At 38.3% G+C, this 27500-nt stretch overlaps 1 protein-coding gene across 1 annotated transcript in view; it reads right to left on the reverse strand.

Annotated features, from left to right (window-relative positions):
* Nucleotides 1-27500, reverse strand: part of LOC136828547 (uncharacterized) — a 613904-nt gene that overhangs the window by 246798 nt on the left and 339606 nt on the right. The window contains 4 exon segments of the mRNA XM_067086570.1: nucleotides 9-168; nucleotides 5760-5890; nucleotides 10558-10702; nucleotides 10890-11041. Coding sequence (XP_066942671.1) covers nucleotides 9-168; nucleotides 5760-5890; nucleotides 10558-10702; nucleotides 10890-11041 — 588 coding nt within the window.

A 27500-nucleotide genomic window follows, 5' to 3' on the forward strand; every position in this document is an offset into this window, starting at 1 on the left:
AAACTCACACTGAACAGACAAAGTGACTGGAGGAGACATGGCATCCCCTTCTACATTGCTTGCTTGACACGTGTACTGGCCTGCATGCTTTCGGGTCACTTCCTGAACTACCAGGCTCCGGTTCGTCAGAAGAATTCCATTTTCTTTTTCTTGCCGTACCAGTGCTCCCTGTGAGAAATATGTATACACATACGTACATACATACATACATACACACAGATATATATATATATATATATATATATATATATATATATATATATATATATATATATATATATATATATATATATATATATATATATATATATATATATATATATATAAATATGTATATATATATATATATATATATATATATATATATATATATATATATATATATATATATATATATATATATATATATATATATATATATATATATATATATATATATATATGTGTGTGTGTGTGTGTGTGTGTGTGTGTGTGTGTATGATTATAATCACTTTAAAACATGATTCGTTTATCACTCTTCACCACCAAAATGAATGAATGAGAGACTGGGTGTGGGTCCTGACCGATTTCAGCCTCATTTCCAAGCCATTGACAAAGGACTGATGCATAGTGGTACAGATCACAATGTAAATACTACAGTGACTATAAAGACGAACATACACAACCATTTGAGACGACGGTTATAGGTGTCAAGGGGGAGTGACGACAAAACAGAAATCACAACATATTATATTCAATGGACAAACTTACAGGCCGCTGGAAACTATAAATCCGCATCCTACAGATGTCAAAGGGAGAGGCGAAAAATCTCATTGGTGCTACTGACTCCATACTGTTTTCATGTATCATACTCCTTTTCCCATTCATATCTATGGCCTTCCTTAAAATTTAAACATTTAAAAAATTTATTTTTAAATTATAGGATCAAGTTTGTATATGCCTTGACTCAAGTTCACTTTATGGCCCTAACTTGCTTTTGTCCAGCTAGATTCGATTATATTTCTTTCCAGTACATTATTAGAATACGCTGTCTGTTTTGCCCCTTCCCAGTTAATTGTATGATTGTTCTCACTGACATGTACAAAAATCTGTGCATATCTCACACATTTTTTGCGTCTTTTTTTTGTTTTTTTGCTTTTACAGTGTTTTGCTCCTTTGTCTAATATAAAAGTTGGCATAAGACTTACATGGTATTTTGTATACACACCCTTTAGTATTGTTTGGAGAGTTCTTCATAGTACTTGTTTTATTGTCATAATGTTCTAACATTAACTCCAAAATTCTTAAGAAGATGGGAGATACCTTTCATATTGCTATTATATAGTAGTACAAGCAAATTTTTGGTGCTATAAGGTTCATTTTGTTTTGATACATTGTCTTTTTAGCCGCCTCTAAATACACTGTCTAATATTTAGTCAGGATATTCCCATTTCTTGCCTGTATTCCTAATCTTTTCCTAATCTAATCTGTTTCATCATCAACATAGTAATGCTTTTGGAAACATGCAGTAGGTGTGAACACTGATATCTTTGCTTTGACCAGAATAAATGCACATAGGAAGAAATATTGTCAGGTTTTCTGCAAACACTGTATTTAAAGACACTACTTAATTCTTTTATTGTTCTTAAATGCTACAATAACTCTAAAATTCTTACTACATGTCAGTGCAAACAGGCTTTCTTATTATACTGTCAGTTTCTATTTTGTTAACATACAATATGTTTTTGCCGCTTTTAATGAATTGTCTAATAAAGAGTTAGGATATTTTTATTTCTTTCCTCTGTTCATAATCATTTTTATGTCATCATCAATGTATTCGGATGTGAAAACCTATTTATTTACTTTATTGCTGTGACCATAAAAAAAATGCACATATGTAGCAATATAGGTTGGTTTCTGTACACGCTGTATTTAAGCTCATTACTAGTTCTGTGTATTAGGCAATCCAAAAAGGGTAGGCATCTATCCTTTTCAGATTCTACAGTGAATGTTATTGATGGTACTAATTAATTTATTTCAACAGAGGAGTTTCCTACATTTTTGTTTCCTGGACACACATATTACATAATCAACATACCTAGCCCATACTACTTTGCAGTGAACAATTTTGTTTAACATTTTTCTTTCGAAATATTCCATTTAAAAATTACTAACACTGGAGATAAAGGGTTGCCTATTGCCCTACCAAAATTTTAAGAGTAAAATTACCCGCTGAATTCACATTTACGTTATTTTACACAAATTATAATAAATTCTATTTGTGTGTGCTCAGAAAGCGATATATCAAGCTGCCTGTCCTCAATAATATCCCCTAAAAACTCCAGCAGATCGCCAATCGCTATCATTGTAAGTAATGAAGTCACATCAAAACTCACTGGCGTGTGTTTGGCATTAATTTGTACATTGTTTAGTGTCTTTACACTGGCTTCAAAGATGGCACCAACCAACGGGTTAAGAATATCCATTGTGCATTTTGCTAAATTGTAAGATGCAGAAACGACCGAACTAATAACTGGTTTAGCATGAAAATTTGTTTTATGCCTGTTTATTGGAACGGAACATAGAACTGAGGCCAAAGGCCAAGTGCTGGGACCTGTGAGGTCATTTAAAGTTCCTCGTTGGAAGAGTCGGTGGAGTTGTCGGTAGCACTCGCTAGGCCCCAGTTCGAGTCTCCGGCCGGCTAATGAAGAATTAGAGGAATTTATTTCTGGTGATAGAAATTAATTTCTCGCTATAATGTGGTTCGGATTCCACAATAAGCTGTAGGTCCCGTTGCTAGGTAACCAATTGGTTCTTAGCCACGTAAAATAAGTCTAATCCTTCGGGCCAGCTCAGTGGTCTGGTTAAACTAAGATATACTTAACTTTTTTTCTTCATTCAGTGCAGAAAGGGAAATTGAGAGTACAGTAGAAAGGGTTGAAAGGTGTAACAGGAGGAAAACCTCACGAGCACTATGAAACAATTGATAGAAGAGGCGGAAAGAAAGATAGAAGAAAGAGAATATGAACAGAGGTAGAGTAAAACGAATAAAAGGGGTTTAAGCTAGGGGTCGAAGAGATGGTACAAAGCACCTTTAGTAAAGATTACAGTGCACCACTGAAGGCTCTACCCCATTACGGGTATGCGTGTTTATTTTTCTGTTGAAATTGTTATGCAAGCTGTCTATCTGGAAGGTTTTCATTTAGTTCCTTGAATGCATTTCATTGCTCAACAGATTATTCACTTTTTTTTAATTACATTTATTTACGATTATCAACGCACCAGATTTGTCGGCTTTAGTCATGTGCATATTTATACCATTTTTCAATTCATCGATGGCTACCACAAATCTTTCATGGGCATTGGGAGTGTTTGGCTTTTTCACATTTCCGTAAACATATCCCTTGATTATGTTCATATCTTCACTGGCAATGTCCCTATACTTTTCCAGATTACATAGTGCGGTTGTGATTTCCAAGCTATTCGATACTCCATATGACAAGGTGAAATTTAACCTGTGGCTTTACAAGTCATATTTCTATGACTCTTCGGTATGTTGACGAAATATTCATGACTGGTGTTGGTAGTCCACGGGCTTCGTTGGATCAGCATTTAATTTCATTTTGATGTTCCTGCTTACGATTCTGATACACTGACCTCATTTTCCCATACCATAACAGTATCTTCTAGGTGATGTTTCCACTCAGGTGGTACTGACGCTATGCTGGAGTTTTTAGCGGATACGATTGAGAACAGACAGCTGGATATAACGTTTTCCAAGTGCACGCACATAGAATTAATTAAAATTTTTGTAAATGAATGTAAATTTGAATTCAACGGGAATTTTACTTGCTAAATTTTGATATGGTATTGGATAACCCTTTATCTACAGTATTAAGTACTTTGTGCATGGAACATTTCGAAACGCAAACTATTAAATAAAATCATTGTACACAATGTAGTATGGACAAGGTATGTTGATGTTATAATGTGTGTGTCTATGACGAAGGTGTAAATAACTATTTAATTTAAAAGAATTAGTACCGTCAATAAAATTCGCTATGGAAATTGAAAAGGGTGGTTGACTATACTTTTGGGATTATCGCCTAATACGCAGAACTAATAACGGGTTTAAATAGAGAGTACGAGTATACACACAACCACCTGTATTTCTGCAGAAGTTAAATTTTATTCTGGTCAAAGCAATGAAGTAAAGATATCAGTTTTCACATCCACGTACTTAAGAGCATTACGTATGTGTAGCCATGAATACAGTGATAATGCCATAGATGTGATAAAAAGTATAGGTAAGAAATTGAAATGAGGCAATGCATTAACAACGTCTAAAAACATGCCGTATGTAAAAAAAAAAAAAAAAAGAAACTTGTAACTCAAATCCTGCTTGCACCACCATATAATAATAATTTCAAATATACTACCCATTTACTTAAGAATTTGCAGATAATGCAGCAGTTAAGAACATTAATAAAACAAGGAAACATGTACTTGTAAAGAAGTCGCCTGATTCCAAGTAAGTCTTGTGATAACATTTATATCGGTCAAAAAACATCAGAAAAGAGAACAGACCAGCACAATTAATGTGTAAGAAATGAGCAAGTGAACAACTGAATTTTTGTACGTTAGCGAAAGCAATGGGGAAGGAGCAAAGAAGATACTGTATTCTACTAATGCAATGGAAAGAAACATCACTGGATCTATTCATATAAAAGAAAGTCTTGGTGAGAACATGAACATCAGCCATGCCATAGCATGTATAAATTTACTCCTGTAATCTGAATAGCAAAATATGCAAGAAGTTGAAATTTTAAGGAAGGTACCTGAAAGAAGGCGAAAGGGGAAGCGGGGTCCCACAGGATTTCAAAAGTTTGCCCTGTCATTAATGAGGGTAGAATTCCACCTACAAATACCTGTCAAGTGCAAATACTTGGCTTTCAACGATTTGTATGTTCGAATGTACTATCTTGCTAGCATATGCTTTATGAATTTCTACCACTTGTATCAGTTCTCTGGAATGACTTTGCAATAAAGCTGACACCTGCCAGGATTCTTCTTGCTACCATATATATTATTAATTTCTGCCATTTTATATCAAAGATCCTCTGTAGATGGCTTAGCAATAAGGCCGACACCGGTCAGGATTAAGAACCATTTTGTATTTCTCCCTTGTGGTCTTTGATATATACAATCACGTGTGTGAGTGATTATAAGCAATATACAGTATATATATATATATATATATATATATATATATATATATATATATATATATATATATATATATATATATATATATATGTGTGTGTGTGTGTGTGTGTGTATATATATATGTGTATGTGTGTATATGTATATATATATATATATATATATATATATATATATATATATATATATATATATATATATATATATATATATATATATATATATATATATATATATATATATATACAGTTATTAATTTGATGCTTTTGTTCCTTCACCCGTTTAATAAATAAATTATAAATTCTCATAATCCATCCAACTCTTTATATGACCATTCTATCTGCAAATATTTTACCTACAACAAACAATAATTGCATGGAATGCTTTTTTTTTCAAATATAACAAGCAAATCCGTAATAGGATAGGTATAAAAAAACTTAATTTGGATTATAAACATATAAACATAAGGATTTTGGGATAATTATTATATTTCACCAAACCGATATGTGTGATGCATATGCTACTCCTTTGAAAAAGGGCCATAAAAAAACCCTTACGTTGTGTTTCCAGACTACTTTATATGCCCTTGGGTTGGCTTGCACTTCGCACTCGAAGTAAACGTCATCGCCTTCCCGGATATTATTCGGGTTGAGGGACGATCCCAAAGCGGCCCTTGCAGTTGGTGCATCTGCGGCAGTAAAGTTTGGGATTAGAAGTAAACTCAGTAATGGTTAATAGCGAATGGCGGAGATGTATGGTCCTTAAACAATAACGAATGTATAGTGGGTATTAAATATTATTTCCCTATATTTTAAAATAATTTCATTTTTAATGATGTCTTGGAGTAATAATCAGCAACAAAATCAGCATTTAAAAACTTAAACAGCTAGCTTTATTCTTAATTGTGACTATTACCAATGGAACAAGGCTGCGATAGTTGTTTAAGGGATTATGGAAGTATATCGTTCCACAATAGTTAACTAACAATTCAGTAATATTATGAAATATATAGTATTGTATTTGTCTCAGTGCATGCGAGTGTGTATGCTCAATATGTCCACGAATACAGTATAAGCATAGCTTTATACAGTAGGGTACTCTGAGAAGATAATTAACACAGATAAGGGTAAATGCATTTATATACATACACACACACACACACACACACACACACACACACACACACACACACACATATATATATATATATATATATATATATATATATATATATATATATATATATATATATATATATATGTGTGTGTGTGTGTGTGTGTGTGTGTGTGTGTTTTACATACAAACACACACGAAAAGGGCATGGCGGTTGTGTGATAGTTCAATGAAGAAACTCGTTTTTATTATTTAGTGTTTCAAGGATAAGTACAAGCATTGTGAAAATGTGTTTTACTGTTTTCTGTTGAAGAAGATAAGATTCTTACTTGATATGTTTTGTGCTGTTATTGTGATAGAGAATTATTATTTTGATAAGAGGTGGACAATATCTCTTTTAGTGAATTCTAATGTGTCTTGCTGCCACTATATTTTACTACTATATATCATTGTGACTTGGCAGTGTTGTCTTCGAGAAAGTCTTAGAAAGACGTGAGTTTAGCCTTTTTTTTTTTAAGTGAAGGTAATCTTTTGAAAGATTGATATAATCTTTAAACATATTTTTGTCTTAGTGAAAATGCTGTTGGTATATTTCTATTTTTGCATATTTCATTCTTATATGTCTGTGTTAGCATATTACTCTAATTCTATAATTAGCGTTTTCCAAAGTTTTGTGTTGGTGACTACTTAGCATTTTGTTAGTGCATACTTACTGACATTTCAGAGAATACTTGAATGCAGTCAGTAATATTTTGGTGACCACTTGTGTTGAGTTTAGTTAATCAGGTGCATATCTAAAACTTGAGTGAGAGGTAATGGTTCAAATTTTACTTAACCAAATTGCTTTCTTGATAAATTAAAGTTTTGTGAATTAATCTTGATTAAGAAATAGTTAAATCTTACACTGTTGTCAAGTAATAGTAAATCTTTTTGAGATTGTGAACTCTGCTATAACTTTTGAACTTAGAAATAAATTTGTCTGTTTAAAGTTTTAAAAGCACAGTGCTTCATTTTGACCGCCAGTGACTACAGAAATTAATGAATGTGTTTGTTCACCTGAGACTTATCTAGGTGAAATAGAACCAGGGAAACCGTTATAGTGTTTGTTGAAGCAATGCCCATTTTCCACTAGTCTGTTTATGGCATATTAGTTGTACCTCACCCATAACTTGATAAAGTTAGATTGATTTCTCAAGTGATAAGTAAGTTTTATGGGATCACTGTACCTTTAGAGTATTCAGTCTTAATATTTTTGTTATGAGGTTTCAAGTGTCTGGCTGAAGTGAGGTTAACTTTCTGGTCTTATTATTTGTGGAATAACCAGGTGCTTGATCAATTTGTTACAATATATATATATATATATATATATATATATATATATATATATATATATATATATATATATATATATATATATATATATATATATATATATAGATATATAGATAGATAGATTGATAGATATGTATATAGTATATGTATATATATATATATATATATATATATATATATATATATATATATATATATATATATATATATATATATATATATATATATATATATATATATATTGAGGACAAACTTTCTCTTTTACAATTTCTGTTGCAGGTAATCGCCTTTGTAGCATTGACTTTTTTGGTGCTAACGTTTTTCATATTTTCTCACTTCTGGATAATGACACACAGTCGTGGCATGGTTTTCATTTATTTCACTTGCTACGATTTTGTTTCGCCTGCGTCCAGGCTTTTTCATGCAAGAACTGATGCATAGAAACATCCTCCATTCTATTTATAGCTCCAAGAGGACGGCTGTTTGGGATTAGGGAGGTTGCTATTACTTTCATTTATGATGCGTAATTTACAAGGGGTTAGTTAATTATTTGCATTATGTTTACCTAATATGTTATTACATGGTGTAACTACATTATTGTATTAGTTTTACATTCTATTTCTACTTCTTATATTGCTAATAAAATCATTAATTTCTTCGCCTGTGGTGTTTGGGCAGTGCTCGCTTGTTTTGGCGACGACCTTGATCCTGTCTCCTGTCCCTGGGGCGGTGAGAGGGTAGTGCCCTATCTTCTTCCATTTGGACGCTTATGGTGGGCTTGCTTGTTGTTATACACACACCTTCTGTTATTGTCATGTCCCGATATGTATTGCATTTGTATTCTGTTATTGTGAGTTCTTGTACCGATGGTTTCTCGTCGTGCTTGTCTGTGTAGCGTTGAAAGATGGCTCCCGTGTTTCTGTGCACAATTAATCTTCGTCTAAGTGTAGTTGATGTCCTGTCCACGATGTAGCTTTCACTGGACGGTCTGCATCCCTCCTCGGGGCAAATAAATTCATAAACATCATTGGTAGTCATCTCCTTCGGTGTGGGTCCACAGGTGCTACTTTTCATAAAAGGAATGCTAGTAGGTTGGGCCTGCAATATACCCTTACGTTTATGTCGGTGTAGGGGACTCACGGCATGACTCCCTTCTTAATAATTTTCTCGATGATGTTGCTGTTGTTGTTGTATTCGTTGTTAAAATTAGTTTGATAATATATTGTTATCTGTTGTCCTATTTTCTTGTGTTGTTTTGTTGTTACAAGCGGTCATGAAGCCTACGTATTTCTGATTGTATCACGTTACCTTCGTCCAGCTCAGCATGTGTCGCTTTCCACGTGGTATAGTGGGTGAAGGCCCGTCGCACATATTATTGGACTACTGACCGTTTATATGCCCCTGGGCACTCACCTCTCCCATTAAGGCATTGACAGAAGTTCACAGCCTTTATGCATACCTCCGTGTCATATTTACTTGTTCCTGTGTTTACTAATACGTCTAAGAATGGTAGTTTTTGGTCCACGTTGTGTTCTATGGTGGATTTCAGCATGGATTTTTCTGTAAAGATGTCTTTCAGTTTCTGTGTATCGTGTTTGTTGTTTATTCTGATGAAAATGTCGTCAATGCATCTTGCATAGATTTCTGGATATTCATGGTTACTGAATACGGTGTCCTCTAAATTGGCCAAGTATGCGTTCGCTATAAGAATGCCTAGGGAGAGTCCACAGCTACACCATCTACTTACCAGAATAATTCTCCTCTGTGGGAGTAAAATGGTGCCTCTTTTGCGCATGTTTCGAGCATACTACTTATGGTTTTTTCTTGGATTTTTGGTGGGGTTTCTTGTAAACAGTACATGTGGTTGAGGACTATGTTTATAGTGGTGTCTACTGGCATGTTAGTAACCAAGCTTTCGACAACCACTGATGCGACTTCTTTGGTTGGGTTTTTAGCTCTCAAGATATCTGTAAATAAAGAGTGTATTTCATCGGTATGTATGGGGAGATTGTTGTTCAAGGTCTCGGCTATTTTGTAGGTGGGGGATGTGATCTGGGATACGACCGGTCTGAGTGGAGTACCGTTTTTATGGGTTTTTACTGTGCCATAGCAATATCCAGGCTGAAGTCACGATGTTCGGGAAAAAGTTCTCATGGGACTGTTTGTTTGCCTCCTTTCTTAATCGTGCCATTTTTTTTTTTCGTTTAATTGGTCTTTTAGAGTCTTTGGTGATTTTAATGAATTTCGTTGTGTCGTTTAAAATGTTGTTCATCTTTTCTTCGTATTCTTGTCTGCACATTACCACGTACACTGCTGTTTTGTCACCTGTACGTGTAATTATGTCTTTGATTGTCATTCATTCAGGTTTACTCTACCCTTTACACATATTATGGCCGCTAAAACAGTGCATGTGATAATCATCCTCTCTCTACGTGTGAAATAGGGTGAAGACTGCAGTCCAAGCGAAAAGAAATTCCACCTCTTCTGAGAGAGAGAGAGAGAGAGAGAGAGAGAGAGAGAGAGAGAGAGAGAGAGAGAGAGAGAATTAATGAGGCGTGCTGTTTTCTGGGGAATTACTGTGGAGCCAATACCAAGAAAACATAATCTTAATCTCTAATAGGTGATCAAGTATTATTAACCAAAGAGTCAGCCTTGTGCATTTGAGGTTGTCTCCGGGTGTTTGAATAAAAGACAAACTATTGCTCTAAAAGTTACTCCACTGTGGCAGTTCTAGTACCATATCTGACCAGCACACCACCACAGATAGCTTATTTCTCTATGTAATTGCATCGTTACGTAAAAATTGTACATACATGCATGAATACAAACATACAAGCATACATACTCACACACAAAAACACAGACACACACATATATATACAGTATATATTTGTGGGTATTTTTACTTACAATATACGCTCAGTATCCAACTGTCTTCTATAACAGCCGTTGGGATATTTCTATTTTCGGATCGGCAAGCCAGGAGCTCTCCATCATCAGAAGAATTCGGTTGTAAACGAACGACGGACGTCGATACATTTCCATCATGAGTTGTCTATGAAAATTCAATACAACTGTTAATATACTCGCATTTGCTTATAAATATGTCCACGAATGGCGTAGGCATTCCTATATTGAACGTGTATACATATTTCACAGCCATTTTTACAATGCCATCTTGATAGTAAAAAACTTAACCTGTTATTACGGCTACCATTTACGCTAAATATTCTTGTACTTACTGTGTCTGAGGTAGCTGGAAGTCTAGTGGATCCTCTCCACCAAGTAAGGACAGCAGGTGGCCGGGAACCTCTGGATGAGCAAAGAATGTCGTATATGCGGCCGCTGGACAGTGGCTCTCGAGGGTGGTGGATAGACACGTCCAGCGGCCTCACTGGATGGGAAAGTCAAGAAACTACTTAATTATGATCTTTCCTCTCTCACAAGAAAATTAAGTATTCAAAAAAGAGGGGACACGTGTTCATTTAATTTCTAATCGGGGAGTTGTTGTACGAAGGCGATCAAGTGACAAATTCACATTTTTTGTTTCCTTCTTTAGTCCTTTGCCTCTTTGTTTTTATTGCAAACAATAAATCATTGAAGTTACTTCTGATATTTCACATATTTAGTTCAAAATTTATTTGCTATTTATTTAGAGTCATTTTTCTGTTGTTTTCTTTATCTTCAGCTAAAATTTACATTTCAAATAATCTTGTAAGTATGTATTATCGTCTATAATGTGCTTGAGGCTCAGTCACTTACTTCCTGTACCTATAATGAAATTTCTGTTAATATGTTCTATTCCTCTAGTTAAAAAGCTCGATAAGAAGAAATTCTCCTTAATTATATGCATAATTTTATCCCACGAGGAGATATGCTTATGTATGATATGAAATTTTATGTTTTTCAGAGCTCGGTTGCTAAAGTAAATGCTTACATTAACAATTTAAAAATTAAATAGTAGATTTTTCTGATCTAGCTTTATCAAACTTATGTTTAAAACCAAATGTAAATAAACTCAATAATGCTCCATACGTGGCTTTATCAGAGGTTTGGGCAAATTAAATCATAATTATTTGCTAATCAAAAGGACTTTATTACGTGTAACAATTCTTTTTATTAGATTCATTTCGTTTCTGTCTTCAGATATCTTGCATGGAAGCATTAGGTTATGTCAATATCCCTTACTACATAAGATTTTGATCCATTGGATATATTAAACCTCCTTCACAAAATATTTTGCAGCACTAATTATGCACAAACTATATCCCATGGATATAATAAGAATTACACATAAGTAATTAAAATAGCAAGGAATTACTGTCAATAGTAATTCTTTTGAAGAAGTAAGCTAAGCAGGAATGTATTACTATCTGAGAATTACATGGATAATATCGAGAAATTCTGAGGGATATCATACCTGCCTGCCTCTTCACAAGAATTACTGTTAACATTAAATCCTTGCCATTTTTTATTCCTTAATGTGTAACTTGCACTATTTACACGGGATATAATATATGCATAATTCAGTACTGCGAAGTGTTTTGTGAAGCACATTTAATATATCTAATGGATCAAAAGTTTATGCAGTAAGGGATATTGACATAACAAAATGCTTCCTTGCAAGGTGTTTAAAGACAAAAAAGCAAAAGATATGATTAAAAAAAAAAGGAGTCAGAGTCGCTATTTATCGCTGTTCCTAAACATCGAAGCGTTTTAGATCACACTGGGAACGGAGAACTTACCAATTTCAATTCTCCCTTGAGTATAAGTTATACCCTAGATATAGATTAGTGTGCAGAATAATAAACGATATTTGTGGCTTAACATTTAAGAAAAGTCTCGCTTTTACAAGTCACCAGAATTATATATATATATATATATATATATATATATATATATATATATATATATATATATATATATATATATATATATATATATATATATATATTTATATATATAAATATTCACTGTTCGACCTCCCTTCCTTGCCTCTTAGTAGAATAATCAGTTAAACTTTATTGAAGTAAAGGGGCAGACAATGTAGGCTGCTCGCATGCGAAGAAGTTAGGCTGGAACCCAGGGTTTGTTTTCAAAATAACGTCCACTCCCTGCCAACGGGCGAGAATTTTAGCTTAGAGGGCTGTAAATCAGGGATAGGTTTTGCTAGGACAGACCTTATAGGTACTATTCCTACAGATCAATCTTCTTATCATGTATACTGGCGAGTCTATTGTCATTTCAGGTCAGACCCTGGGTAGGAGGAGTTTTGAAGCAAGCAGCCAGAAATTGCCTGAGCATCAGCAGACTGTCTCAGCAGACATCCTAAGATCAGAGCGGGTAAGCCCTCTCTCTCTCTCTGAGCTCGCTTTGTCTCTCTCCCCCTTTGTTCAACACAAGGGAGAAAATTGTTATTCCACACGGACCAAGTAAATTCTTATGCACCTGATCACTGCATTAGCTCATCCAGCAGTAAGTCTGACTGTAACAATTACTAACAGTTCTCTTTCCCTTCAACTGAAACTCTCATTTCCTTGTTCAAATTGTCCTCCCTTAAATAGTCACTGACTAAGAAATCTTAGTAAAACATATCCCATTTATGAAGTCATCTATTAAGTACAATTATTGTTGCCTAATGAAGTCACATAACTTATCCTCCATGGTGTTAAAAGTATTATTCTTGATATAAGAATCATCCCTTTGTGATTAAGCAATGACGAGCGAGTTTCTGTAGTGCATGATTGTTATCTGGATACGTCTTTCCCAGAAGTGTGTACACCTTGGGCCTGAACAAATCCTATTTCTTGGAGAAGAATACGCATCATCAGCGCCAAGAAGCCTCAATTCGACGTTCCTTACAGTCAACTGCCTTATAAAGTGTTTTGAAGAGGCACATAAATCTGTTGCGTTCATTTTTATGTAGCATCGAGGTATTTTGTCTTGATTAGGACTAATATTTTGAGCTGCTGTTAGCTCCTGTAAATAAAACATTTCCTTTTTATTTTTACTTTTGCTGAACTAGTTTTCCAGTAAGTTTGCTAAATTAATTCATGGGGTTAGGCAATAAACCGCTATTTAGCTGGCGACCTAATCTATTCAGTATTTGTCCTTCAGAGTTTAATTTTAGCCTTAACTAACAGAATTGCATGATCTTAGGTAAAACAAGGTGATATAAATCCAACTACAGGTAACTAATTATTAAACTAATTAGCCGACCAACCCACGTAACATTGGTGATATCTTGCCGCGATCTCTGTAATTAATTAGCCATTAGCTGTTACTAGCTATCCCACAGAAATATAAAGAGCTTGGAGTAAATAAATATGAATTAATTCAAAGATGAAGGCCAGATCATGTTAATTTCATGCGATATCTCCCAAGCAAAATAGGATACAGGCCAAGGTAAGTAATATTAATATCATTGTTATATGAATAAGATAGAGTAGGTAGGAAAGTGTGCAGTATATGAGAAGCATTTACAAGTTATGGACAGGAAAAGTTAAAAATACCCTGTAGTGTTGGAAGTTCAGGCAGGCTCCCATTCCAGCCAAGGTCGTAGCTGAGTTATCGCGTCACATTTATTATTTTGCTATTTGCTGGCCAACGAGTAATGCATGATATCTAAATTTTTGAACTTATTAGCTTATGGCATGACCAAGAGAAGGAGAGTGTGTGCCCAGCGCTTCTCTCATAGGGTAGGAGAGACAAATTCATAAGTCCCTAGGATATAGAACAAAGCAACAGTGTCAATCTTAAAAGAAAGAGACCCCTGAATCAGCGTTATGACGAGAATTACTTTCACTCATGTGAAAATCATATTAAATTTTGCTTGCTTTTCCATTAATAACATTACTAACTGTATCAGTGTTTAATTTCATAATTTGCCTTTTCATTAATGTAAATCAGGTGAGTAAAAATGTCACGTATCCATTCCTTTGTATCGCAAGGGGGCCCAAAGTGAGACTGGCTGACGAGTGTGGGAACTAATTGCGACGCGCCAAAGAAAAAAAATCATAACAGCTTCGTTTTCCATCTTTATAACGTAAAGTAACTGGCATTTGTGGTATTTTAAGTTAAAACTTGCATTCCCACATAAGTCGTTGTTTAAGAGGAATTCCATTGTTTTGTTCTTTCGTATTGTAATAACATAGTGAAGCGAGGCGGGAGTGCGAGTTCCTCTGCAGCCGATCGCCGTTACCCGTTCCCTGCTCACTTCCCCATCAGCTGTGTGGTCACGTGATCCATCCACAATCTTGGGGTTGCCCGCGAATACAATAGCCGCCATCTTAAATCTCAGTGCTGGTATAAACGAGACACATGTCGTTATTCACCTGTGTGACGTCACGAGCAGATGTCTCACTTATTCAAAGAATCTTCCATTCATATGCACCGACTTGCGAACTCCTTCACGTAGCGTACTACTGCACTCACAAATCTCTGTAATAAATACTTCAATTAAAGGGAAAATTAGGTAGACATAATTTTATATAAATGCTTCAAAGAAAGTTAGCCAATTATTCAGGAAATATATGAAAAGGCTAGGAAATAAAAAAGAAGCTCCTAAACAAATATACATCTGAGCAGGAAATTAAATAAAAAGAAAACAAAAAGAAACTCAGCATAATTTAACAATACTTACAAGTACACGAATTAAAGAATTTTACCAAGAGTTAAGAAGAGCATGGTGTAATAGGGCACGCTAATATTGGCAGATAACCCATTACCTAACATAACCAAATCAATCAGAGTATTCAAGATAAGAAAACAGTCTAATAGTCATTTAAATTTTCTTTATTTTTCTCTCATTTCTCACACAGTGCAAAATTTGCCTACTTACTTGTGTGTTAGTACTTGTCTCATTTTCCTTCTTCTTTTCTCGTTCCTTCACTTTTCTTAAGTGCTTTAGGTAGCTGAGATTGTATGTGTACTGTCTTCACAGAAAGAAGTGGCTGACATAAAAAAAAGAAAACACCTCTGCCCAACAAATAGTAGAGATAAGTTAATCAACCACAGTTATTGACAACTGGCCACCATGAGTGGGGTCTGTTTATCCAGATTTAAGCATAAAGCCTTTCTCCCTCCTCATGAAAGGAAGTAGAACCGCCAGTACTAGGAACTAGTCACCCACGAGTGCCAAAGCAACCAAAACTGATTTTTCTTTTCCAGAGTGCCACTAACCTGAGGCACTGTCCTAACCAACTGGAGCGGTTACCTATCTGTTTCCTCTTACCTTTCTTTTTCTCCTACTTATTAATTACGCTCTGCTTGGGCAGAGTGCCTTTCCCCTTAGTACAATTAGTTGTACTCCAAAAGAGTGTTGACTCCTTGGAACGCACCGGCACCCTAGTGCCACCAAAGACAAAAGTCCTGTGTGACTAAGCAAATACACCAGTACCTCGAGGTACAGAGTACCATAAGTGTGACCTTTACACAGCATACTCAAAGTCATTCCAGTCATCCAAGGTAGACGATCTTGCCCATCCTAACCTACCAGAACCATGGTGACTGAGCATTACAGAACCTTCATGGACCTGAGGAAGGAGGCAGGTGTCACTCATCAAGTGGGTGAAAGAACAGCTAGATGACTTGGCCAAGCAAGAGAGGGAAGAAAGAGCAGAAGAAAGGAAAGAAAGAACAGAACAGAGGAAGTATGAAGATGAACAAAGGCAGCTGGAAGATGCAAGAGAAGAGAAGAGAAGACAGCATGAATTAGCCATCAAAGAAAAGGAACTCAACATGGAGAAGGCAAAAAAGGAAAGTGCTGAAGCTATGGCCACCCAGGAAGCCTCCAACCCACAGCTGCTGCAGCAAATGCTCCCATATCAAGCATTAATTCCCTAGTCCCCAAATGGACTGAGGAAGAGCCAGAAGCATGGGTGGATGAAATAAAGACTCTTTGAAAACTACAACACCACAGAGACAGAGAGGGCCTTAGTGCTTGCCAAGCACATGGAAGGCAAAGCTAAGGCAGCCCTCCACTCACTGGAGAAGAGTCAAAGAGGCAACATGGTAGACGTTCGTAGGGTTATAACAAAAGCCTATGAAATAACCCCAGAGAAATGGAGACAGTGGTTTCGAGGTCTTGCCAAGGAAGTCAGCTGGTCCTGGACCGAATGGGCCTGTCACAAGACCCAGTCCGATACACGCTGGTTTGACTCCCTGTTGTGCACCACATTTGAGGACCTGTTCAATAGGACTATGCTGGTGGATCCTTTCCATTGTACCCCTGAGCCCCTTGCAGTGTATCTCAATGACAAGCAGCCCATAACACCAATGGAAGCCTGCCATATGGCCGATTCCTGGGAAACCTACAACCAGTCCCACAGCACATCTCAACAGCGCATAGTGCCACCCGGGTACCCCTCAGGCTTGACTCACCTGAAGAACGGAATACCTAGCAAGCCTACGTGTACCCACTGTAAGAAGGTGGGGCACACTAAATCCAATTGCCACTACAAGTTGGGTACCAAAAAGCAGCTTTCTACCAATAACCAGACCTCCTCTCCATCCACTTCCACTCAGTCTTCTCAACCAACGGTCACCATAGGTAACTGAGCCCCAACAAAGCACCCTTGTTGATCCTGTGGTGCTTCCAACCACTATAGAGCTGGACATCTGGCCTGCCCAAATCATGTCCCAGCCACCAAGTTTGTCAACTTAATAATCACCACATTCTCCGTGGCTGTGACACAGGAGATACCTCATCCCAAGAGGCTGGATACCCAGTCCATCTCAGTGACACCCCTTGGTGTCTGTAGCCTGCCGGTGGCCCTACCGGTTACAGTAGACACTGCAGCAGACATTAGCCTGTTTCACATGGGCCAAGTACCAGCCAGTGCCACTGTTGACAAACAAACTCGGTGGGAGAAATGGGTAGAGGGCCACACCAAATCCATTCCCACAGTTGAGCTGCAGTTCATGACACCTTGTGCTACCTCATTGCCTTGGTGTAGTGAGTGGAATCAGGCCCAGAGTGGAATTCCTGTTGGATCGGGACCTCCTCTTGGGAAGCCCTTCCCCACCACCACCCTGTAGCCCCCCTACCTCCACAATGGAGACACAGACTGTAGGACCACCAAACCCGAGCCCAGCCACTTTGACTAGCGTGCCACCAAAAGAAGAATTCCCTTTCACCCACTGAAGAGGTCGATGAAAAGGAGCAAACTCCGTGCAATTCCAGGTGAAGCCCTCTCTCTTCATGAAAGGACGGCCACCAATGAAGTACTCCCTCTGCACGAAAATACAATCAAGGGAAGCAGATCCGCTGTCAAGCTTGCAAGGTGACAGGCCACGCCACTGACTGGGAGGGTTGCCCTAATAAGCAATGCCCAGCGGACGTACCAAATCAAGCATCTCCAAGAGGCTCTGACCTGTAGCTGAGATAGGAATCTCTGTCTTAGCCCAACTCAAGCCATCCACAAGGTATTGCACCTACGGACCCCTCGTCAGGCATACCTGACCATCAATCTCTGCCACTGCCACTTGCGAGCTCTGGGCAGTGCCACGCTCCGTCCATCTCGGACGTTGAGCCACCCCCAGAGTTGGACTCTGTGCCTGGCCCTATCATGATGCCAGACCCAGATCATGAGATGGATCCTCCTACGGGAGATCCAGGAACCTTCACTCCAGCACCTGACACTTCTCCTTCATCACTACTACTGGCCCCAGAGGATGAACCTCTGGTGGATCTTACTGCTACACCTTCCCTGGAAGACCAGGAACTGGCCTACCCGGAAGCAGATGTTGAGATCGCTCTTGCTCTGGTTGTTGCAGCAGCCGGAGTAGGGAGCTCTCCAGTAGCCTCTGAGGTCACCCCTGGCTTCAAGCCCGATAGCCCTTCTGGCCTTTCCCCAGAGTTGGTGCCCTCACTACCTCCTAGGACTGTCATAGATAGGCCTTGGAGGAACCCGAGGAAGATTAAGACGGGGGGAAGAGAGCCAAGTAATTGCAAAAGCTACAAGCTCCCCCTGGCACTTGTGCCTTTCCATTCCAGAGTGATCCTGGCTCCTGCCCAGAGGAGGTAGCCGGCGTGATCTTTGCCTTAGTGGGATATGTTTTACTAGGATTTCTTAGTAAGTGACTGTTTAACAGAGAAATATTTGAACAAGGAAAAAATGAGAATTTCAGTCAAAGGGAAAGAAAACTGGGAGTAACTTTCAGATCAGACTTACTGCTGGTTGAGCTAATGCAGTGATCAGTTGCACAAGATTCCTTGGTCTGTTTGGAATAATAATTTTCTCACTCATGTTGAACAAAGGAGGAGACAAAGAGTGCTTGTAGGACAGCACGGAACACTTCCATGTTCTATGGCAGCTGAGTTGAGTCTTTTGTGACCCTGTGATAGCTTCTCTCTTTTTGCTTCAACTCTTCCAACCAGGGCCTGATCTGAAATGACAATAGACTCACCAGTGCACAGGTGGAGAAAAGTGAGTTTTAAGAACAGTATAAGTAAGGTCTGGCCTAACAAAACTGTATCCTCTCTACGACTTCTATGATTTAAACTTTCACCCTTGGACAGTTGGCTTATTTAGTTTGAAAACAACTGCTCTTGCTTACCTTTTCTCACATGAGAAATCTATAAACTTCCTAGCTTCAACTAGAGAATTAATTCTATTCTACTAAGAGGCAAGAAGAGAGGTCAAACAGCAAATATTTGTAATAGCTTCCCCCCCTTAAGAAGGCATTCACTCACTTTCAGGTGTGAAGGCCTGTACTAAGCAAACTGTTTGCCTAGATTACTTTACTCTTTTCCCTGAACAGATTTTACCCTTGCAATGCGGCTAGCTAGGGATCTACCTGACTCTAGAATGGGATATGAGCATTAATAGCTTACTTTCGACAAACTCGTAACACTACTCACAGGTGTCTTTGGTTATTTACATGGTACCTCTGATGTTAGTGAAATTTATCCCTAGACAAATGGTATATTCAATTGTGTTTTTTATGACATAACCCATTAGAACACTGCTGTACCACCAACGTAAATGACAATGAGCTAGCTGAATCACAAAATTCTTACACATATACAATTTCTTTCACTAGAATGCATAATCATAGTAAACAAAGTAGTAACCAGAAGTTCTTTAAATGAGTTTTTATACTGGGCTGAGAGAGGGACCCATTCCTCTTCGGTTTTATATGGAAAATGCTTTCCTCAATTGAGGTAGTATGCCATGTGCGTCATGAGCTCAATGGCTCTATTCCCAATAGTTACGATTAATGGCTTACAAATTATACTTGCTTAGTTATTGATGCTCATTACAAGATTGAAATCACAAGGTTACTACTACTACTTACTGATGGTCTAGGCTGTCACAAAGGCAGAGATCACACTGGCTACCTTCTCTGGGCAGAAGCCAGGATCACACTGAGATGGAAAGGCACTGTGCCAAGGAGGCGTGTGTGCCAGGGGGAGCTTGTGGCTCTTGCAACCACTTCGCTTTCTTCTGCTCCTTCTTCTTCTTCTTTGGGTTTCTCCAAGGCCTATCCATGACAGTCCTAGGAGGTGATGAGGGCACCAACACTGAGGAAAGCTTTCGCCAGAGGGGTTATCGGGCGCGAAGTCAGGGGTAACCTCAGAGGCTACTGGAGGGCTCCCTACTCCTGCTGCTGTGACAACCTGAACAAGAGCAGTCTCTACCTCTGTGTCCGAGGAGGCCAGTTCCTGGTCTCCCTGAGAATCTGTAGCAATTCAATCCACCCAAGGTTCATCCTCTGGGGATGGATTTGGTGAGCAAGGAGAAGTGCCGGGAGTCAGAGGCTCACACATTGCTAGGATCAATGCAGTGAAGGTTCCTGGATCTCCCATAGGAGGATCCACGTCATTGTCTGGACCTGGCACCATGGTAGGGCCAGGCACAGGGTCAAATTCTATTGCTGGCTCTACGTCTGAGATGGATGGAGCGTGGCACTGCTCAGGGCTCCCAAGTGGCACTGGAAGAGATTGTTGGTCAAGGATGCCTGACAAGGGGTCCGAAGGTGCAATATGTTGCAGGTATCTTGAGTTGGGCTGAGACAGAGATTCCTGTCCCAGCTGGAGGTCAGAGCCTCTTGGAAATGCTTGATGTGGGACGTCCACTGAGTGTTGCTTACTTGGGCAGCCCTCCCAATTAGTGGAGTGGCCTGTCATCCTGCACACTCGACAGCGGTACTGCTTCCCTTTAGTGTCCTTTCGTGCAGAGGGAGGACTTTGCTTGGAGTTGCATTGAGTGTGCCCCTCCCGTTGACCACTTCGGCGGGCAGAAGATATTTCCCCTTTTGGTGGCGCACCAGTCAAAGTGGCTGTGCTCGGGTTTGGTGATCCTACAGTCGATGCCTCCATGGTGGGGTCCCGAACCAACAGGAATTCCACTCACTGCACCAAGGCAGTGAAGTAGTGTGGCCCAAGGTGTCATGACCTGGAGCATGACTGTGGTAATTGATTTGGTGTGGTCCTCTACTCATTTCATCTCCCACCAAGTTTGTTTATCAACAGTGGCACTGCCTGGCACTTAAGAGCCTGTCAATCAGACTAACGTTGGCAGCAGTGTCTATCATAACTGGTGGGGCTACGAGAAGGCTAGAGCCATTAAGGGGTGCCACCGAGATGAACTGGGTATCCAGCTTCTTGGTGGGAAGAAACTTCCGCGGCCCGGCTGTGGAGAACGTGGTGCTTATTAAATTGACGAACTTGGTGGCTGGGACATGATTTGTGAAGGCTGGATGTCCAGAACTATAGAGGCCGGCAGCACCATAGGATTGACAAGGGCCCTTTGTAGGGGCTTGGTTATCTATGGTGGCTGTTGGTGGAGAGGAGAACAGAAGTGGATGGAGAGGAGTTCTGGTTATTAGTAGGAGGTGGCTTGATGGTGCACAACTTTTAGCGGCACTCAGATTCAGCATGCCCCACCTTCTTACTGTGGGTGCATGTGGGCTTGCTAGGTAGTCCGTTCTTCGGGCAAGTCTAGCCCGAGAGGTACCCAGGCTGTACTGTGCGCCGTTGAGATGTGCTGTGTTACTGGTTGTAGGTTTCCCAGGAATCAGCCATACGGCAGGCTTCCATAACTGTTGTGGGCTGCTTGTCATTGACATACACAGCTAGGGGCCAAGGGACACACTGGAAAAGATCCTCCAGCATGGTCTGATTGAATATGTCCTCAAATGTGGTGCATGACAGGGAGTCAAACCAGCATGTACTGGACTGGGTCTTGTGACAGGCCCATTCGGTCCAGGACCAGCCAACTTTCTTGACAAGACCTCAAAACCACCGTCTCCATTTCTCTGGGGTTATTTCATAGGCTTTTGTTATGACCCTACAGACTTTGACCATGTTGCCTCTTTGACGCTTCTCTTAGCTTTACCTTCCATGTGCTCGGCAAGCAAGCCCTCTCTGTCTCGGTGGTGTTGCAGTTTTCAAAGAGATTCTCTATTTCCTCCATCCATGCCTCTGGCTCTTCCTCAGTCAACTTGGAATTAATGGTGGATGTGGGAGCATATAGTGCAGCAGGTGTGGGGTTGGTGTCTTGTTGGGCAATCAGAGCTTCAGCACTTTCATTTTTTTGCCTTCTCCAGCTCAAGCTGCTTCTCTTTGATGGCTAATTCATGCTGTCTTTTTTTCTCTTCTTTTGCATCTTAATACTTCCTCTGTTCTGCTCTTTCTTCCCTCTCTTGCTTGGCCAAGTCATCTAGCTGTTCTTTTACCCACTTGGTGAGATCCCTTCCCATGAGACCTGACTCCTTCCCCAGATCCATGAAGGTTTTGTAATGCTCTGTTGCCATGGTTCTGGTAGGTTAGGCTGGGTAAGATTGTCTACCTTGGATAACTGAAATGACTTATAAATTGCAGAAGTGTCCCTCAGATGTGGGTGACACTTAAGTGGTGTGGCACCATTTCAATAAGGTGGCACTGTGTCTGAGTGTGCCATGCAAAGGTCACACTTATGGCACTCTGTATCTCGAGGTACAGGTGTATTTGCTTAGTCATGCAGGACTTTTTACCTTTGGGGCACCAGGGTGCCGGTGCGTTCTGAGGAATCAACACTTTTTGAGTACAACTAATTGTACTAAGTGGAAAGGCACTCTGCACAAGCAGTGTAATTGATAAATGGGAGGAAAAGGAAAAGTAAGAGAAAACAGTTAGGTAAGCGTTTAGTGGGTTTTGACAGTTCCTCTGGTTAGTGGCACTGTGGAAAAGAAAAAAAATCAATTTTGGTTACTTCGACACTCATGGGTGACTAGTTCCTAGTACTAGCGGTGCTACTTCCTTTCATGAGGAGGGAGAAAGGCTTTGTGCTTAAGTCTGGATAAACAGACCTCACTCATGGTGGACAGTTGTCAATATCTTTGGTTAATTCTTAACTTATCCTCAACTATCTGTGGGACAGAAGTGTGTTTTTTTCTCTCTATGTCGGCCTGTTCTTTCTGTGAAGACGGTGCATGTACACTCTCAGTTACCTAAGTGCTTAAGAAAAGTGAAGGAAAGAGAAAAGAAAAAGAAAATTTAGCAAGTACTAACACACAAGTGCATAGGCAAAGGTTGCGCTGCGTGAGAAATGAGAGAAAAAGAAAGAAAATTTAAATGAATATGAGCAGGTTTTCTTATTTTGAATGCTTTGATTAATTTGGCTCTGTTAGGCAATGGGTTACCTGCCAATATTAGCGTGCCCTATTACACCATGCTCTTATTAATTCTAGGTAATATCCTTTAATTCTTGTACTTGTAAGTATTGTTAAATTATCCTGAGTTTCTTTTTTTTATTTTCCTTTTTATTTGATTCCTGCTAAGAAGTATACGAGTATTTGTATAGGAACTTCCTCTATATTTCCTAGCTTTTTTATATTTTCTGAATAATTGACTAACTTTCTTTGAAGCGTTTATATGAAATTATGTCTACCTCGTTTTTCCCTTTAATTGAAGTAATTATTATAGAGATTTGTGAGTACGACAGTATGCTATGCCATGTAGTTCGCAAGTCAGTGCATATGAATGGAAGATTCTTTGAATGAGCGAGACATCTGCTCGTGACTCCACACAGGTGAATAACGACACACGTGTCTCGGTTGCACCAGCACCGAAATTTAAGATGGTGGCTACTGGTTCATGGGCAACACCTCAAGATGGCGGCTACTGGTTCATGGGCAACACCTCAAGAAGGTGGCTACTGGTTCACGGACAGCCCCTCAAGATAGGGGGGGGGGTCACGTGACCGTTCACAGCTGATGGCAATGTGAGTGGGCAGGAAGCAACGGTGATGGGCGGAGGAATACCAATCTCCCACCTTTTGCTTTGTGGTGTCACAGTACAAAAAGAACAAAACACTCGAATTTCTCTTATAAAACAGCTGAGGCTTATTTGGGAATGCAAATTTTAAACTTACAATGCCACAAATGCGAGTTACTTTTCTTTAAAAAGATGGAAAACGTCGTAATTAATTTCTGTACTTGCGGCCATGCTCTCTGCGGGCCCTTTACCATACAAAGGAATGAACACGTGATGTTCTTACTGGCCTGATTTACATTAATGTGAAAAGGCAAATTATGGAATTAAACACTGATACAGTTATTAATGTTATAAATAGAAAAGCAAGCGAAATTCAATATGATTTCCGCAAGAGTGAAAGTAATTCTCATCGTGATGCTGATTCAGTGGCCTCTCTCTTTTAAGACTGACATGGTTACTTTGTCCTTTCTAGGGACTTACGAAATTGTCAGTCCTACCCTATGAGAGAAGCACTGGGAACATCCTCTCATTTTCTTTGTCATGCACTAAGCTAACTAGTTCAAAAATTTATGATTATGCATTACTCATTGGCCAGCAAATAGCAAAATAATGAATGTGACTCGATAACTCAGCTACAACTTTGATTACAATGCAGGCCTGCCTGAACTATGCAGTATTTTTTTTTTTTTTACTTTTCCTATTCATAAACTGTAAATGCTGCTCATTTATTGCACTTTCCTACCAATCCTATCTTATTCATATAACATATAACATATATACCCTTTTTTACCTGAGAGAATATTGCATGAAACTAATATGATCCGACTTTTATATTTGAATTAATTCGTATATTATTTTCCAAGTTCTTTACATCTCTGTGGGATAGCTAGTATCAGCTAAAAGCTAGTTACAGGGATCTTGGCAAGACAGCACCAACATTACGAGGGTCATTCAGCTAATAACTTTAATAATTAGTTAACTGGATTTATATTGCCTAGCTTTACCTCACACCCACATAATTCTGTCAAATAAAACTGAAATTAACTCTAAAGGACAGACACTAATTAGATCAGGTTTCCAGCTAACACTTGTTAACAAAGAATAGAGGTTTATTTCATAACCATATGAATGAATTCAGCAAACTTACTGGAACATTAGTTTCAACAAAAGTAAAATAAAATGAAATGGTTTGTTTACATGAGCTAACAGCAGCTCAGAATATTAGTCCTACTGAGGACAAATACCTAAATGCTACATAGACGTGAACACAACAGATTTATGAGCCTCTCAGATGCTTTATAAGGCATTTAACTGTGAGGTCGAATTGAGGCTTCGTGGTACTGATGATGTAGATTCTTCTCCAAGAAAGAGGATTTTGTTCAGGCCCGAGGAGTACGCAATTCTGGAAAAGATGTATCCAGATAACAATCTTGTGCTACAGAAACTCTCACTCGTCATTACTTAATCACCAGGGAATGATTCTTAGGTTAAGAATAATTTTAACACCATGGAGGATAAGTTACGTGACTTCACTAGACAACAATGATTGTACTTAATAGATGACTTCATGAATGGGATATGTTTTACTAGGATTTCTTAGTCAGCGACTGTTTAAGAGAGAAAAACTTGAACAAGGAAAAAATGACAGTTTCAGTTGAGGGGAAAGAGAACTGGGGGTAATTGTCAGATCAGACTTACTGCTGGTTGACCTAGTGCAGTGATCAGTTGCATAAGATTCCTTGGTCCACTTGGAATAACAATTTTCTCGCTCGTGTTGAATCAAGGTGGAGACAAAGAGTGCTTGTAGGACAGCACGAAACATGTCCGTGTTCTATGGCAATGGAGTTGAGAATCTAGTGGCCCTGGGGTAGATTCTCACTGTTTGCTTCAACTCCTACAAGAGCCTGAACTGAAATGACAATAAACTCACCAGTACACAGGATAGAGAAAAGTGAGTTTTAACAACAGTATAACTAAGGTCTGGCCTAGCAAAACTGTATCCCCTCTATGTCTTCTATGAGTTTAAGCTTCCCACCCTTGGATGGTTGGCGAATTTAGTTTGAAAACAACTGCTCCTGCTCACCTTCTCTCACATGAGAAATCTGTCTTCTTCTAGCTTTAACTAGAAAATTAATCCTGTTCTACTAAGAGGCAAGAGAGGTCAAACAGCAAAATATATATATATATATATATATATATATATATATATATATATATATATATATATATATATATATATATATATATATGTGTGTGTGTGTGTGTGTGTGTGTGTGTGTGTGTGTGTGTGTATGTATGTATGTATGTATGTATAGATAGATAGATATATATATTGTCACAAAGTGATCAAGTACCTGGTTATTACACAATAATAAGACCAAAAAGTTACCTCACTTCAGCCAGACACTTGAAACCTCATAACAAAAATATTAAGACTGAATACTCTAAAGGTACAGTGATTCCTTAAAACTTGCTTATCACTTGAAAAATCAGTGTAACTTTATCAAGTTATGGGTAAGGTAATAACTAATAGGCTATAAACAGACTAGTGGAAAATGGGCATCACTTCATCAAACACTATAAAGGTTTCCCTGGTTCTATTTCACTTTGATAAAGGAGAACTAGACAGATATATCACTTACCTTGTACACATTCATTAATTTCTCTAATCACTGGTGGTCAAAATGAAACACCGTGCTTTTAAAACTTTAAACAGACAAATTTATTTCTAAGTTCAAAAGTTATAGCAGAATTCACAATCTCAAAAAGATTTACTATTACTTGACAACAGCGTAAGATTTAAGTATTTCTTAATCAAGATTAATTCACAAAACTTTAATTTATCAAGAAAGCAATTTGGTTAAGTAAAATCTGAACCATTAACTCTCACTCAAGTTTTAAATATAAGTCTGAACATCTGCAACTAGCCCAAGTGTTCACTAAGACATTAATAAATGGGAGTCAATACTGGTATTCACTGAAATCTCAATAATACGTATGCACTAACAAAATGCTAAGTAATCACCAACATAAACTTTGGAAAACACTGTGTAATTATAAAATTGGAGCAATATGATAAGAGAGACATAAGAATGAAATATGCAAAAATGGAAATATGCCAACAGCAATTTCACTAAGACAAAAATATGTTTAAAGATGATATCAATCTTTCAAAAGACTACCTTCATTTAAAAAAAAAAAGAGCTAAACTCACGTCTTTCTTAAACTTCCTCAAAGACAACACTGCCAAATCACAATGATATGCACTTAGTAATATATAGTAAGCAGCCAGACACATTAGAACTCACTATAAGAGATATTATCCACCTCTTATCAAAATAATAATTGTCTATCACATCAACAGTACAAAACATATCAAGTAAGAAGCCTACCTTCTTCAACAGAAAATAGTAAAACACATTTTCACAATGCTTGCACAGTATAAACACCTTAGATCACTCTTACAAAAGTCATACACTTAGTGGGTGAATTTGACAAAACTTATGCTTCTGTGGAAGAAGGATAACCAACTTTATATATATACCCTTTAGACACAATAATGTACTAAAGAGAGAGAGAGAGATAATGCAGCGTCTATTCAAAGCGCTACCAGCTCATCTGAGGAACATAACAGGAGTGAGCGTAGATGTGT

This window comes from Macrobrachium rosenbergii, chromosome 43, assembly GCF_040412425.1.
Source record: "Macrobrachium rosenbergii isolate ZJJX-2024 chromosome 43, ASM4041242v1, whole genome shotgun sequence".
Classification (NCBI taxonomy): domain Eukaryota; kingdom Metazoa; phylum Arthropoda; class Malacostraca; order Decapoda; family Palaemonidae; genus Macrobrachium; species Macrobrachium rosenbergii.